The following is a 15,399-nucleotide window of genomic DNA, read 5'->3' on the forward strand; positions in this document are numbered from 1 at the left end:
AGCGAGTATTATACCATGTGAGGCACTATGTGAGCATTATAACGTATGAGGCACTAAGCGAGCATTATACCGTGTGAGGCACTATGTGAGCATTATAACATGTGAGGCACTAAGCGAGTATTATACCGTGTGAGGCACTATGTGAGCATTATAACGTATGAGGCACTAAGCGAGCATTATACCGTGTGAGGCACTATGTGAGCATTATAACGTATGAGGCACTAAGCGAGCATTATATCATGTGAGGCATTAAGCGAGCATTGGACTGTGTGAGGTATATGGGGAGCAGTATATCATGTGTGGCACTAATAGGGGAGTGACTTTAACTAGGCTTGAGTGATCGGGATCGGAAAAGATCGGATCCTGATCGGCGATCTAGTAAATTTCAGGATCATGATCGGGTTCTGTTCCCACCTAAAAAAAGATCGGGAATGGAATTTCGATGTTGAACGCTCAACCTTACCTGCATAGAACCGCTGCCACTTTCCGGAGCTCCTGGCCATTGATTTCCATCTTCTCCTCTATGATTCACACACCGGCAGAGTGCTGTACGCGCCCCCGCCTCCCTAGGCTAGTGTTACTGATGCTGGGAGAAGGCGGGGCTTGTTGTGGCTTAGGAGGGTGTGGGCGGGGAGACGTGAGTGATTCACTAGGGAGGCGGTAGCGCGTTCGGTGCTCTGCCGGCGTGTGAATGACAGTGGAGAAGACGGAGAACAACGGCCGGGAGCTCTGGGGAGCGGCGTACACACCGGGAGGGGAGGCGGCAGCGCTTCTGTGCAGGTAACTGGACAGCAGGGGGACTAAGTTGCCGGCGGATTTTTTAATCACTGCACAGCGTGGAGTCCAAACATTGGAGGCTTCAATAGACTCCGCGCTGTGCAGTGAAGAGGATCGTTTACAAAATCCGATTCTCAATCATTAAAAAATCCCATTGACTTACATTAGGATTGGGATCGGGATTGGGATTGAATGGAAAGTGATCGGAAATTGGATTTTAAAAACGATCCTGAAATCTCAAGATTGGCTCAGCCCTAACTGTAACCAACTGACCTGTACCCCCTTCGCCTGACTTCCTGCCCTGTACATTGTGCAGCATTTATTTGTCCCCCCGGACATCCTGTCCTGTACATTGTGCAGCATTTATTTGCCCCCCTGACTACTTGTCCTGGTATATTGTGTAGTATTTATTTGCCCCCCTGACTTCCCCTCCTGTACATTGTGCAGTATTTATTTGCCCCCCGGACCTCAGTACGGTGCAGTATTTATTAGCCCCCCCGGACCTCCGTACGGTGCAGTATTTATTTGCCCCCCGGACCTCCGTACGGTGCAGTATTTATTTGCCCCCCGGACCTCAGTACGGTGCAGTATTTATTTGCCCCCCGGACCTCAGTACGGTGCAGTATTTATTTGCCCCCCGGACCTCCGTACGGTGCAGTATTTATTTGCCCCCCGGACCTCAGTACGGTGTAGTATTTATTTGTCCCCCGGACTTCAGTACGGTGTAGTATTTATTTGTCCCCCGGACCTCAGTACGGTGCAGTATTTATTAGCCCCCCGGACCTCAGTACGGTGCAGTATTTATTTGCCCCCCGGACCTCAGTACGGTGCAGTATTTATTTGCCCCCCGGACCTCAGTACGGTGCAGTATTTATCTGCCCCCCGGACCTCAGTACGGTGTAGTATTTATTTGTCCCCCGGACCTCAGTACGGTGCAGTATTTATTTGCCCCCCGGACCTCAGTACGGTGCAGTATTTATTTGCCCCCCGGACCTCAGTACGGTGCAGTATTTATTTGCCCCCCGGACCTCAGTACGGTGCAGTATTTATTTGCCCCCCGGACCTCAGTACGGTGCAGTATTTATTTGCCCCCCGGACCTCAGTACGGTGCAGTATTTATTTGCCCCCCGGACCTCAGTACGGTGCAGTATTTATTAGCCCCCCGGACCTCAGTACGGTGCAGTATTTATTTGCCCCCCGGACCTCAGTACGGTGTAGTATTTATCTGCCCCCCGGACCTCAGTACGGTGTAGTATTTATTTGCCCCCCGGACCTCAGTATGGTGCAGTATTTATTAGCCCCCCGGACCTCAGTACGGTGTAGTATTTATTTGCCCCCCGGACCTCAGTACGGTGCAGTATTTATTTGCCCCCCGGACCTCAGTACGGTGCAGTATTTATTTGCCCCCCGGACCTCAGTACGGTGCAGTATTTATTTGTCCCCCGGACCTCAGTACGGTGCAGTATTTATTTGCCCCCCGGACCTCAGTACGGTGCAGTATTTATTTGCCCCCCGGACCTCAGTACGGTGCAGTATTTATTTGCCCCCCGGACCTCAGTACGGTGCAGTATTTATTTGCCCCCCGGACCTCAGTACGGTGCAGTATTTATTTGCCCCCCGGACCTCAGTACGGTGCAGTATTTATTTGCCCCCCGGACCTCAGTACGGTGCAGTATTTATTTGTCCCCCGGACCTCAGTACGGTGCAGTATTTATTTGCCCCCCGGACCTCAGTACGGTGCAGTATTTATTTGTCCCCCGGACCTCAGTACGGTGCAGTATTTATTTGCCCCCCGGACCTCAGTACGGTGCAGTATTTATTTGCCCCCCGGACCTCAGTACGGTGCAGTATTTATTTGCCCCCCGGACCTCAGTACGGTGCAGTATTTATTTGCCCCCCGGACCTCAGTACGGTGCAGTATTTATTTGCCCCCCGGACCTCAGTACGGTGCAGTATTTATTTGCCCCCCGGACCTCAGTACGGTGCAGTATTTATTTGCCCCCCGGACCTCAGTACGGTGCAGTATTTATTTGTCCCCCGGACCTCAGTACGGTGCAGTATTTATTTGCCCCCCGGACCTCAGTACGGTGCAGTATTTATTTGTCCCCCGGACCTCAGTACGGTGCAGTATTTATTTGCCCCCCGGACCTCAGTACGGTGCAGTATTTATTTGTCCCCCGGACCTCAGTACGGTGCAGTATTTATTTGCCCCCCGGACCTCAGTACGGTGCAGTATTTATTTGCCCCCCGGACCTCAGTACGGTGCAGTATTTATTTGCCCCCCGGACCTCAGTACGGTGCAGTCATTCTCCTTATGGTCATAGGTAAGTGACCCACCGTGTGCTGGAGGACGTCGGCTTCTTGATGTTCATCTCTTCTATCCGCGCCTCATAGATCCCATTAATTGTGCCGTTCCCCAGTTCACACATCAACTGCAGACAAAAGCTCAAAGTTATCAATGTGAACAGCTCCTAGGACTCGGAGACTGCAGCCAAGCTTTGGGACATCCCACCCACTACACAATGGATTTATGGCCTTTACTAATCATCTGTAGTGGGAGCATCTAACCATCTAATGTGTATGGGGTCCTACCAAAGACAGAGCAGATAATCCAGAACAGATTCTGTTCTCATGGAGATAAGTCATGGACAGAGGCATCTAGAGAGGGAGGCAGGGAGGCCAGGCAAGTCTGGAGGGGGGACAGTGACGTCTGGAGGGGGGACAATGGTGTAAGGAAGCCAGACAGAGGAGTCTGGAGGGGGGAAAGATGTCTAGAGGAGGGGCAGAGACATCTGGACAGAGGACTGTGAGCTCTGGAGGGGGGAAAGTGAATTCTGGAGTGGAGACGGAGATGAATGGAGCGAGGAAAGAGACATCTAGAGGAGGGTCACAGGTGTCTCTAGGGGGGAACAGTGATATCTGGACAGGAACACTGGTATCTGGAGGGAGGACAGTGAGGTCTGGAGGGGGGACACTGAAGTTTGGAGGGGAGAGAGAGGTGTGGAGGGAGGAAAGAAACATCTGAAGGAAGGACAAATATCTGGCGGGGAAGTCTGAAGGGAGGACTGTAATGTCTGGAGGGGGACAGTGAGTTCTAGAGGGGGGAAGGGATTTCTGGTGGGGGGAGCAGAGCCATGTGAAGGTAAGATAGTGCTTTGGAGGGAGGACAGAGACGTCTGGATGGGGGACAGTGAGGTCTGGAGTGGGGGACAAAGGCGTCTAGAGGGAGAATCATGAGGGCTTTTGAGAGGGGATGGTAATGTCTGGAAAGAGGACACTGAGGTCTAGAGGGGGAAAAGTGAAGTTGGGGTTAGAGGGGAGACACAGGCATCTGGAGGGAGGACAGAGACATCTAGAGGGGGAGCACGAAGGTCTGGAGGGGGGAATGGGACGTTGTCGCAGCGTATTCAATTGGGCAGGGACACCAGACAGGGTTGCCCACTGTCTCCCTTATTATTTGCCCTCGCTATTGAACCCCTAGCCTGCATTCTGCGGGACGCTTTGGATTTTGTGGGTTTCCGATGTAGCGACCTAGAAGAAGAAGTATCGTTGTATGCTGATGACATGCTTTTATATCTGGGGGGTGTGACTTCCTCGCTCCCACAGGTAATGGCTAGAATACAGGATTTTGGGGCTTGGTCTGGACTACGAATAAATTGGGACAAATCGGTCTTGCTACCAGTTGACCCGCTACCGCAGTTGCTACTAACTGACAGACTTCCTTTGCAGAGGGTAGACTCCTTTAAATATCTGGGGGGGGGGGGGGAGTTTAGTATCTGCCAGACCTGTGTCGTTTTTGTCTCTAAATTTAGAACCCTTCATAACGAAAATGCGACGTAAAGCGGACTCTGGTGTAACCCCCCCCCTTTCCGTAGTAGGGCGCTGTAACTTACTTAGAATGGTCCTTATGCCACAATTATTATATCTCCTTCATAATTCTCCAGTGTGGATACCGATGCAATACTTCAGGAGAATTCAGAGTATTTTCAGGGAATTAATTTGGCAGAAGAAGGGAGCACGCATCAGTCTAGAGGCACTACAGCAGGACAAGGCGGAGGGGGGCCTGGCAGTTCCGAATGCCTGGATTTACTTTTTGGCAGCTCACTTCCGCTGGGCTCGGTGAGATCGGGCCATCTATGTGTGCAAGATACCCCTTGGACTGTTCCAGTGGCTGTTTTGGAGGCTGGTCCCCTACCAGTTCTCGACTCCCCACGTTAGCCCTCTTATACAAGGTATGGGACATGGGGAAGAAGCGGTTAGGTACTTGTGGCTTTACTACATTTACTCCTCTGTGGCATAATAATCGCTAATGTGCTAACGGGCTTCGAGGGGTGGAGGGATAAGGGTGTCCTGTCCCTCAGTCATATCCTAGATAACGGGATATATAAGACCTTTGCAGACCTTCAGAGTGATTTTTCTATACCCCAGGTGTGGTTTTCTCAGTATCTTCAGCTTCGTCATGCCTTCCATGTTCAGAGTAGACGTACCCCCCTGACGGTTGGACTACACCCCGCACTGCAACATACTCTTATGGGATCTATTACTAAGGGAATGATATCTGCACTGTACCGACAGTTATTAATGGCCACATTGGAGGATTTCCTGGACAAGACTAGGGAAAGGTGGGAGGGGGATGTTGGTGGACGAGGAAACCTGGCGAGATGTGTTAGCCCTAACCCCAACACTGTCCCCTAGTGAAGCGCAGAGACTGTCTCATATTTATCTCTTGCATAGGGTCTATAGGACTCCACAGAGACTGTTCCGTATACATATCCGTTCTGATGCCAAATGCCCCCGCTGTAGTATGGAACCCGCACATCTCCTGTATATGATGTGGGAGTGTCGGGAGTTAGCCCATTACTGGAGTCAGGTACTGTCCTTGCTTGGCCGGGTGTATTCGATTACACTTCTGCAATCACCATTAGTTTGCCTCCTAGGTCTTTTGGGGGAGGGTGTGGACCCGGAAAGCCTGGATTTTATAGGGGTGTCCAGGGTATTATACCATGGCAAGAAAATGGATTACTTATCACTGGTTGGACCCGAGTCCTCCTTCTCTGGTGGAATTGATATCTAGAGTTAATAATACTATTAGGCTGGAGAGGGGCGTATATATACAGAGAAAGGCCCAAACTAAATGTGAAAAGATTTGGGGCGCATGGTTGGACACACCTGGCCTTCCCTCCCCGTCTCTGATTAGGAACAGATCTCTCACTTCTACTTTATCGGTTTCCTTGATCCCCTGATTGCTATTCTTTACATGGAAATCAAAGGAGGTTCTGGAGATTTAGTGGGGGGTCCTAATGTACTCCACCCCCCACCCCTTTATATGTCAGATTGTGTCTCCATATTTACTTTCAATTATTGTTGTGTCAATTGTTTGATTTTATGTAAAGAAAAATTCGATAATAAAAATAATCTGATTTAAAAAAAAAAAAGGTCTGGAGGGGGAAAGTGAGGTCTGGAGGGGGGATTATGGAGTCTGGAGGGGGAACAGTGATGTTTGGAGAGGGGTTGACATCTGGATGGGGGTCAGAAGTGTCTAGAGTAGACTCCTGGTGTTGTCAACAAGAGGTACCGTAGAACAATGAGGTCTGGAGGGATCACAGAGACATCGCGATGGAGGACAGTGAGGTTTGGAGGGGGTCCATGGAGTCTGGAGGGGGAACAGTGATGTTTGGAGAGGGGTTGACATCTGGATGGGGGTCAGAAGTGTCTAGAGTAGACTCCTGGTGTTGTCAACAAGAGGTACCGTAGAACAATGAGGTCTGGAGGGATCACAGAGACATCGCGATGGAGGACAGTGAGGTTTGGAGGGGGTCCATGGAGTCTGGAGGGGGAACAGTGATGTTTGGAGAGGGGTTGACATCTGGATGGGGGTCAGAAGTGTCTAGAGTAGACTCCTGGTGTTGTCAACAAGAGGTACCGTAGAACAATGAGGTCTGGAGGGATCACAGAGACATCGCGATGGAGGACAGTGAGGTTTGGAGGGGGTCCATGGAGTCTGGAGGGGGAACAGTGATGTTTGGAGAGGGGTTAGCATCTGGATAGGGGTCAGAAGTGTCTAGAGTAGACTCCTGGTGTTGTCAACAAGAGGTACCGTAGAACAATGAGGTCTGGAGGGATCACAGAGACATCAGGATGGAGGACAGTGAGGTTTGGAGGGGGACCATGGAGTCTGGAGGGGGGGGCGACAGTGATGCCTGGAGAGGGGTTGACATCTGTAGGGGGGAAAGAGTGTTCTAGAGGGGGGACAGAGGTGTCTGAAGTTGGGGCATTGCCAATGAACAATGAGGTCTTGATAGAGGACAGTGAGATCTGGAGGGGGCAGTGAGGCCTGAAGGGGAGACAATGAGGTCTGCCTGGAGGGGGAACATTGGGATCTGGCAGCAGAATTCTCCCCTCTCCTCAGTCAGAACACACACCTTCTTTCCAACCATCTCCGGCATGTTTCTGGGTGATTTGGAGTTTGGCTAACAGCTGTGTATCACTAAGGCGCATTGCCCGGACCCACCTCGTCTCTCTTAGATCTCAATGTCCCTGTCTCAGAGTTGGTCCTGAGTATAAACTATTGGCAAAAATTCATCTTGACCTATGTCTAGAAATATGACATCAGCAAAATCTGCAGCTATTCATAAAACAATCCCTCCATCACAGCTACATATCACCTTCACCAACTCCGGCTCCCAGGAATCCAGGGTGAGCGAGCGGACCTTGGAGAAGTGGACGCCAAGGCTTCTGTACAGGAAGAGGAAACAATAATTAGAAGGGAGGCTCGAAGACCCCACCACATGGTACTGCCTGATCATGGAGCCACTATGGGGCATACTAGTGTGGTGTGCAGGAATGTGGGGGGTGGGTGTTTTGGTCAGTCATGACCTTCTGGGGGGAGGGGTCGGTCGTTTGTGGTCTTCAGGAAGGGGAAGGGTCCCATGTCAGCCTGAGGTTCACCTGCACAACCACTGTTGGTCTATGACGCCCCTACATTGTGTGGAGGTGTTGTGGGATCCCCAGAAGTAACTTACCTATGAATGCCGCTGCACTCGATGCACAAGGTCACCCCCAGGTTGATACTGGCCCACTCTGGCTCCGCAGCTCGGCAGTCACAGCACACGGCGTTCCCGGTAACCCTTAGCACGGTGTCTTGAGCACATATCACACTGCCCTTCAGTTGTGCTGGAGACTCTGCCGGAGAGCGGGACAAGCGCTGGGGAAAGCGAGCAATCGGTATTTGTTGCCGACCTATAGCTTTTAGTCATCTTTCCATACATAAGTCGAGGGTGTCTCCATGAGGAGTAGCAGCACATCTAGACATTTTATGGACCTGGAATTATTTAGGAAGTTTCCCTGTTTGCAGAATCTAATTCTCGGTTGTCTCGGAGCTGCGGCTGTAAACTAACAGCTAAGATGTCTCCATAGACAGCAGATGGAGAGAAGAGAAGATTCTGCGCCATAACTCGTTCTCACTAAGAAGCTTCAGCAGAGTCTTACAGAACATTATTCACATCAGTATGTCAGGACTTCTCTATGAAGCCCTTGGGGTGAGATAGAAACTGTTAGAAGCTGCAGTCTCTCTTATTCAGAAGCATCGGTACGGCATCACACAATACTGGGGTACGCAGCATGGCACAGTAACACATGACATAGATAAAACACGTAAGAATAGGGAACTGGCACGGTGACAATCGCAACGCGGTGCAGCATAACCCATGGTAACACAGCAGTGGGGCATTACTGTGGGGACTCATTTGTACACCCTCTTCTAGGTCGTCTAGGAATGAACGGAAAAATACAAGGGATGGGAGGGGGAGAGAGAAGGTGACGGGCGCGGGGGATTCTCAGGGGACACCCCCTTCTCCCATACCCTTCATTTACTGCTAGCGCCAATTCTGCATTCTTACTCACAAGGCTCCCACTGTCCCGTTTATTTTCGGTGTAGGCTGAAGTGATGCTCCGCTGGACCGCACTGACCCACAACTCCAAAACACGCTCTGACTCCGCCTGCAGCATGCAGGACCTGCAATACAAGAATACAAGGCGCAATGATACCCAGACTACCTTAGACATGTGACTGGTAGAGATATAATGGAGGGTCTGGGGTCTCTGCTGTACATGACTCTGGTAGAGATATAATGGAGGGTCTGGGGTCTCTACTGTACGTGACTGGTAGAGATATAATGGAGGGTCTGGGGTCTCTACTGTACGTGACTCTGGTAGAGATATAATGGAAGGTCTGGGGTCTCTACTGTACGTGACTCTGATAGAGATATAATGGAGGGTCTGGCGTCTCTACTGTACGTGACTCTGGTAGAGATATAATGGAGGGTCTGGGGTCTCTACTGTACGTGACTGGTAGAGATATAATGGAGGGGTCTGGGGTCTCTGCTGTACGTGACTCTGGTAGAGATATAATGGAGGGTCTGGGGTCTCTACTGTACGTGACTGGTAGAGATATAATGGAGGGTCTGGGGTCTCTACTGTACATGACTCTGGTAGAGATATAATGGAGGGTCTGGGGTCTCTACTGTACATGACTCTGGTAGAGATATAATGGAGGGTCTGGGGTCTCTACTGTACATGACTCTGGTAGAGATATAATGGAGGGTCTAGGGTCTCTGCTGTACGTGACTCTGGTAGAGATATAATGGAGGGTCTGGGGTCTCTACTGTACGTGACTCTGGTAGAGATATAATGGAGGGTCTGGGGTCTCTGCTGTACGTGACTCTGGTAGAGATATAATGGAGGGGTCTGGGGTCTCTGCTGTACGTGACTCTGGTAGAGATATAATGGAGGGTCTGGGGTCTCTACTGTACGTGACTCTGGTAGAGATATAATGGAGGGGTCTGGGGTCTCTGCTGTACATGACTCTGGTAGAGATATAATGGAGGGGTCTGGGGTCTCTGCTGTACGTGACTCTGGTAGAGATATAATGGAGGGGTCTGGGGTCTCTGCTGTACGTGACTCTGGTAGAGATATAATGGAGGGTCTGGGGTCTCTACTGTGCGTGACTGGTAGAGATATAATGGAGGGGTCTGGGGTCTCTACTGTACGTGACTCTGGTAGAGATATAATGGAGGTCTGGGGTCTCTACTGTACGTGACTCTGATAGAGATATAATGGAGGGTCTGGGGTCTCTACTGTACGTGACTCTGGTAGAGATATAATGGAGGGTCTGGGGTCTCTACTGTACGTGACTCTGGTAGAGATATAATGGAGGGTCTGGGGTCTCTACTGTACGTGACTCTGGTAGAGATATAATGGAGGGTCTGGGGTCTCTACTGTACGTGACTCTGGTAGAGATATAATGGAGGGTCTGGGGTCTCTACTGTACGTGACTCTGGTAGAGATATAATGGAGGGGTCTGGGGTCTCTGCTGTACGTGACTCTGGTAGAGATATAATGGAGGGGTCTGGGGTCTCTGCTGTACGTGACTCTGGTAGAGATATAATGGAGGGTCTGGGGTCTCTACTGTACGTGACTCTGGTAGAGATATAATGGAGGGTCTGGGGTCTCTACTGTACATGACTCTGGTAGAGATATAATGGAGGGTCTGGGGTCTCTACTGTACGTGACTCTGGTAGAGATATAATGGAGGGTCTGGGGTCTCTACTGTACGTGACTCTGGTAGAGATATAATGGAGGGTCTGGGGTCTCTACTGTACGTGACTCTGGTAGAGATATAATGGAGGGTCTGGGGTCTCTACTGTACGTGACTCTGGTAGAGATATAATGGAGGGTCTGGGGTCTCTACTGTACGTGACTCTGGTAGAGATATAATGGAGGGTCTGGGGTCTCTACTGTACGTGACTCTGGTAGAGATATAATGGAGGGGTCTGGGGTCTCTGCTGTACATGACTCTGATAGAGATATAATGGAGGGGTCTGGGGTCTCTACTGTACATGACTCTGATAGAGATATAATGGAGGGTCTGGGGTCTCTACTGTACGTGACTCTGGTAGAGATATAATGGAGGGGTCTGGGGTCTCTACTGTACGTGACTGGTAGAGATATAATGGAGGGGTCTGGGGTCTCTACTGTACGTGACTCTGATAGAGATATAATGGAGGGTCTGGGGTCTCTGCTGTACGTGACTCTGGTAGAGATATAATGGAGGGTCTGGGGTCTCTACTGTACGTGACTCTGGTAGAGATATAATGGAGGGTCTGGGGTCTCTACTGTACGTGACTCTGGTAGAGATATAATGGAGGGGTCTGGGGTCTCTACTATACGTGACTCTGATAGAGATATAATGGAGGGTCTGGGGTCTCTGCTGTACGTGACTCTGGTAGAGATATAATGGAGGGGTCTGGGGTCTCTGCTGTACGTGACTCTGGTAGAGATATAATGGAGGGTCTGGGGTCTCTACTGTACGTGACTCTGATAGAGATATAATGGAGGGGTCTGGGGTCTCTGCTGTACGTGACTCTGGTAGAGATATAATGGAGGGTCTGGGGTCTCTACTGTACGTGACTCTGGTAGAGATATAATGGAGGGTCTGGGGTCTCTACTGTACGTGACTCTGGTAGAGATATAATGGAGGGTCTGGGGTCTCTACTGTACGTGACTCTGGTAGAGATATAATGGAGGGTCTGGGGTCTCTACTGTACGTGACTCTGGTAGAGATATAATGGAGGGGTCTGGGGTCTCTACTGTACGTGACTCTGGTAGAGATATAATGGAGGGTCTGGGGTCTCTGCTGTACGTGACTCTGGTAGAGATATAATGGAGGGTCTGGGGTCTCTACTGTACGTGACTCTGGTAGAGATATAATGGAGGGTCTGGGGTCTCTACTGTACGTGACTCTGGTAGAGATATAATGGAGGGGTCTGGGGTCTCTACTATACGTGACTCTGATAGAGATATAATGGAGGGTCTGGGGTCTCTGCTGTACGTGACTCTGGTAGAGATATAATGGAGGGGTCTGGGGTCTCTGCTGTACGTGACTCTGGTAGAGATATAATGGAGGGTCTGGGGTCTCTACTGTACGTGACTCTGATAGAGATATAATGGAGGGGTCTGGGGTCTCTGCTGTACGTGACTCTGGTAGAGATATAATGGAGGGTCTGGGGTCTCTACTGTACGTGACTCTGGTAGAGATATAATGGAGGGTCTGGGGTCTCTACTATACGTGACTCTGGTAGAGATATAATGGAGGGTCTGGGGTCTCTACTGTACGTGACTCTGGTAGAGATATAATGGAGGGTCTGGGGTCTCTGCTGTACGTGACTCTGGTAGAGATATAATGGAGGTCTGGGGTCTCTGCTGTACGTGACTCTGGTAGAGATATAATGGAGGGTCTGGGGTCTCTGCTGTACGTGACTCTGGTAGAGATATAATGGAGGGTCTGGGGTCTCTGCTGTACGTGACTCTGGTAGAGATATAATGGAGGGTCTGGGGTCTCTACTGTACGTGACTCTGGTAGAGATATAATGGAGGGTCTGGGGTCTCTACTGTACGTGACTCTGGTAGAGATATAATGGAGGGTCTGGGGTCTCTACTGTACGTGTCTCTGGTAGAGATATAATGGAGGGTCTGGGGTCTCTACTGTACGTGACTCTGATAGAGATATAATGGAGGGTCTGGGGTCTCTACTGTACGTGACTCTGGTAGAGATATAATGGAGGGTCTGGGGTCTCTACTGTACGTGACTCTGGTAGAGATATAATGGAGGGTCTGGGGTCTCTACTGTACGTGACTCTGGTAGAGATATAATGGAGGGTCTGGGGTCTCTACTGTACGTGACTCTGGTAGAGATATAATGGAGGGTCTGGGGTCTCTACTGTACGTGACTCTGGTAGAGATATAATGGAGGGGTCTGGGGTCTCTGCTGTACGTGACTCTGGTAGAGATATAATGGAGGGGTCTGGGGTCTCTGCTGTACGTGACTCTGGTAGAGATATAATGGAGGGTCTGGGGTCTCTACTGTACGTGACTCTGGTAGAGATATAATGGAGGGTCTGGGGTCTCTACTGTACGTGACTCTGGTAGAGATATAATGGAGGGTCTGGGGTCTCTACTGTACGTGACTCTGGTAGAGATATAATGGAGGGTCTGGGGTCTCTACTGTACGTGACTCTGGTAGAGATATAATGGAGGGTCTGGGGTCTCTACTGTACGTGACTCTGGTAGAGATATAATGGAGGGTCTGGGGTCTCTACTGTACGTGACTCTGGTAGAGATATAATGGAGGGTCTGGGGTCTCTACTGTACGTGACTCTGGTAGAGAAATAATGGAGGGGTCTGGGGTCTCTACTATACGTGACTCTGATAGAGATATAATGGAGGGTCTGGGGTCTCTGCTGTACGTGACTCTGGTAGAGATATAATGGAGGGGTCTGGGGTCTCTGCTGTACGTGACTCTGGTAGAGATATAATGGAGGGTCTGGGGTCTCTACTGTACGTGACTCTGATAGAGATATAATGGAGGGTCTGGGGTCTCTACTGTACGTGACTCTGATAGAGATATAATGGAGGGGTCTGGGGTCTCTGCTGTACGTGACTCTGGTAGAGATATAATGGAGGGTCTGGGGTCTCTACTGTACGTGACTCTGGTAGAGATATAATGGAGGGTCTGGGGTCTCTACTGTACGTGACTCTGGTAGAGATATAATGGAGGGTCTGGGGTCTCTACTGTACGTGTCTCTGGTAGAGATATAATGGAGGGTCTGGGGTCTCTACTGTACGTGACTCTGATAGAGATATAATGGAGGGTCTGGGGTCTCTACTGTACGTGACTCTGGTAGAGATATAATGGAGGGTCTGGGGTCTCTACTGTACGTGACTCTGGTAGAGATATAATGGAGGGTCTGGGGTCTCTACTGTACGTGACTCTGGTAGAGATATAATGGAGGGTCTGGGGTCTCTACTGTACGTGACTCTGGTAGAGATATAATGGAGGGTCTGGGGTCTCTACTGTACGTGACTCTGGTAGAGATATAATGGAGGTCTGGGGTCTCTACTGTACGTGACTCTGGTAGAGATATAATGGAGGGTCTGGGGTCTCTACTGTAGGTGACTCTGGTAGAGATATAATGGAGGGTCTGGGGTCTCTACTGTACGTGACTCTGATAGAGATATAATGGAGGGTCTGGGGTCTCTACTGTACGTGACTCTGGTAGAGATATAATGGAGGGTCTGGGGTCTCTGCTGTACGTGACTCTGGTAGAGATATAATGGAGGGGTCTGGGGTCTCTGCTGTACGTGACTCTGGTAGAGATATAATGGAGGGTCTGGGGTCTCTACTGTACGTGACTCTGGTAGAGATATAATGGAGGGTCTGGGGTCTCTACTGTACGTGACTCTGGTAGAGATATAATGGAGGGTCTGGGGTCTCTACTGTACGTGACTCTGGTAGAGATATAATGGAGGGCCTGGGGTCTCTACTGTACGTGACTGGTAGAGATATAATGGAGGTCTGGGGTCTCTACTGTACGTGACTCTGGTAGAGATATAATGGAGGTCTGGGGTCTCTACTGTACGTGACTCTGGTAGAGATATAATGGAGGGTCTGGGGTCTCTACTGTACGTGACTCTGGTAGAGATATAATGGAGGGTCTGGGGTCTCTACTGTACGTGACTCTGATAGAGATATAATGGAGGGGTCTGGGGTCTCTGCTGTACGTGACTCTGGTAGAGATATAATGGAGGGTCTGGGGTCTCTGCTGTACGTGACTCTGGTAGAGATATAATGGAGGGTCTGGGGTCTCTGCTGTACGTGACTCTGGTAGAGATATAATGGAGGGTCTGGGGTCTCTGCTGTACGTGACTCTGGTAGAGATATAATGGAGGGTCTGGGGTCTCTACTGTAAGTGACTCTGGTAGAGATATAATGGAGGGTCTGGGGTCTCTACTGTACATGACTCTGATAGAGATATAATGGAGGGTCTGGGGTCTCTGCTGTACATGACTCTGGTAGAGATATAATGGAGGGTCTGGGGTCTCTACTGTACATGACTCTGATAGATATAATGGAGGGTCTGGGGTCTCTACTGTACGTGACTCTGGTAGAGATATAATGGAGGGGTCTGGGGTCTCTACTGTACGTGACTGGTAGAGATATAATGGAGGGTCTGGGGTCTCTGCTGTACGTGACTCTGGTAGAGATATAATGGAGGGTCTGGGGTCTCTGCTGTACATGACTCTGATAGATATAATGGAGGGTCTGGGGTCTCTGCTGTACGTGACTCTGGTAGAGATATAATGGAGGGTCTGGGGTCTCTACTGTACATGACTCTGATAGAGATATAATGGAGGGTCTGGGGTCTCTACTGTACGTGACTCTGATAGAGATATAATGGAGGGTCTGGGGTCTCTACTGTACGTGACTCTGATAGAGATATAATGGAGGGTCTGGGGTCTCTACTGTACGTGACTCTGGTAGAGATATAATGGAGGGTCTGGGGTCTCTACTGTACATGACTCTGATAGAGATATAATGGAGGGTCTGGGGTCTCTACTGTACGTGACTCTGGTAGAGATATAATGGAGGGTCTGGGGTCTCTACTGTACGTGACTCTGATAGAGATATAATGGAGGGTCTGGGGTCTCTACTGTACGTGACTCTGGTAGAGATATAATGGAGGGTCTGGGGTCTCTACTGTACGTGACTCTGGTAGAGATATAATG

General features: G+C 50.1%; 1 protein-coding gene across 1 annotated transcript in view; it reads right to left on the reverse strand.

Annotated features, from left to right (window-relative positions):
* Positions 1–15,399, reverse strand: part of ACAP1 (ArfGAP with coiled-coil, ankyrin repeat and PH domains 1) — a 157,585-nt gene that overhangs the window by 30,837 nt on the left and 111,349 nt on the right. Inside the window, exons 13-16 of the mRNA XM_075261477.1 lie at positions 8,680–8,791; positions 7,800–7,981; positions 7,443–7,512; positions 3,115–3,209 (exon numbers count right to left, since the gene is read on the reverse strand). Coding sequence (XP_075117578.1) covers positions 3,115–3,209; positions 7,443–7,512; positions 7,800–7,981; positions 8,680–8,791 — 459 coding nt within the window. The remainder of the gene's footprint in view (positions 1–3,114; positions 3,210–7,442; positions 7,513–7,799; positions 7,982–8,679; positions 8,792–15,399) is intronic.

The sequence above is a fragment of the Leptodactylus fuscus genome, unplaced genomic scaffold, assembly GCF_031893055.1.
Source record: "Leptodactylus fuscus isolate aLepFus1 unplaced genomic scaffold, aLepFus1.hap2 HAP2_SCAFFOLD_144, whole genome shotgun sequence".
Classification (NCBI taxonomy): Eukaryota; Metazoa; Chordata; class Amphibia; order Anura; family Leptodactylidae; genus Leptodactylus; species Leptodactylus fuscus.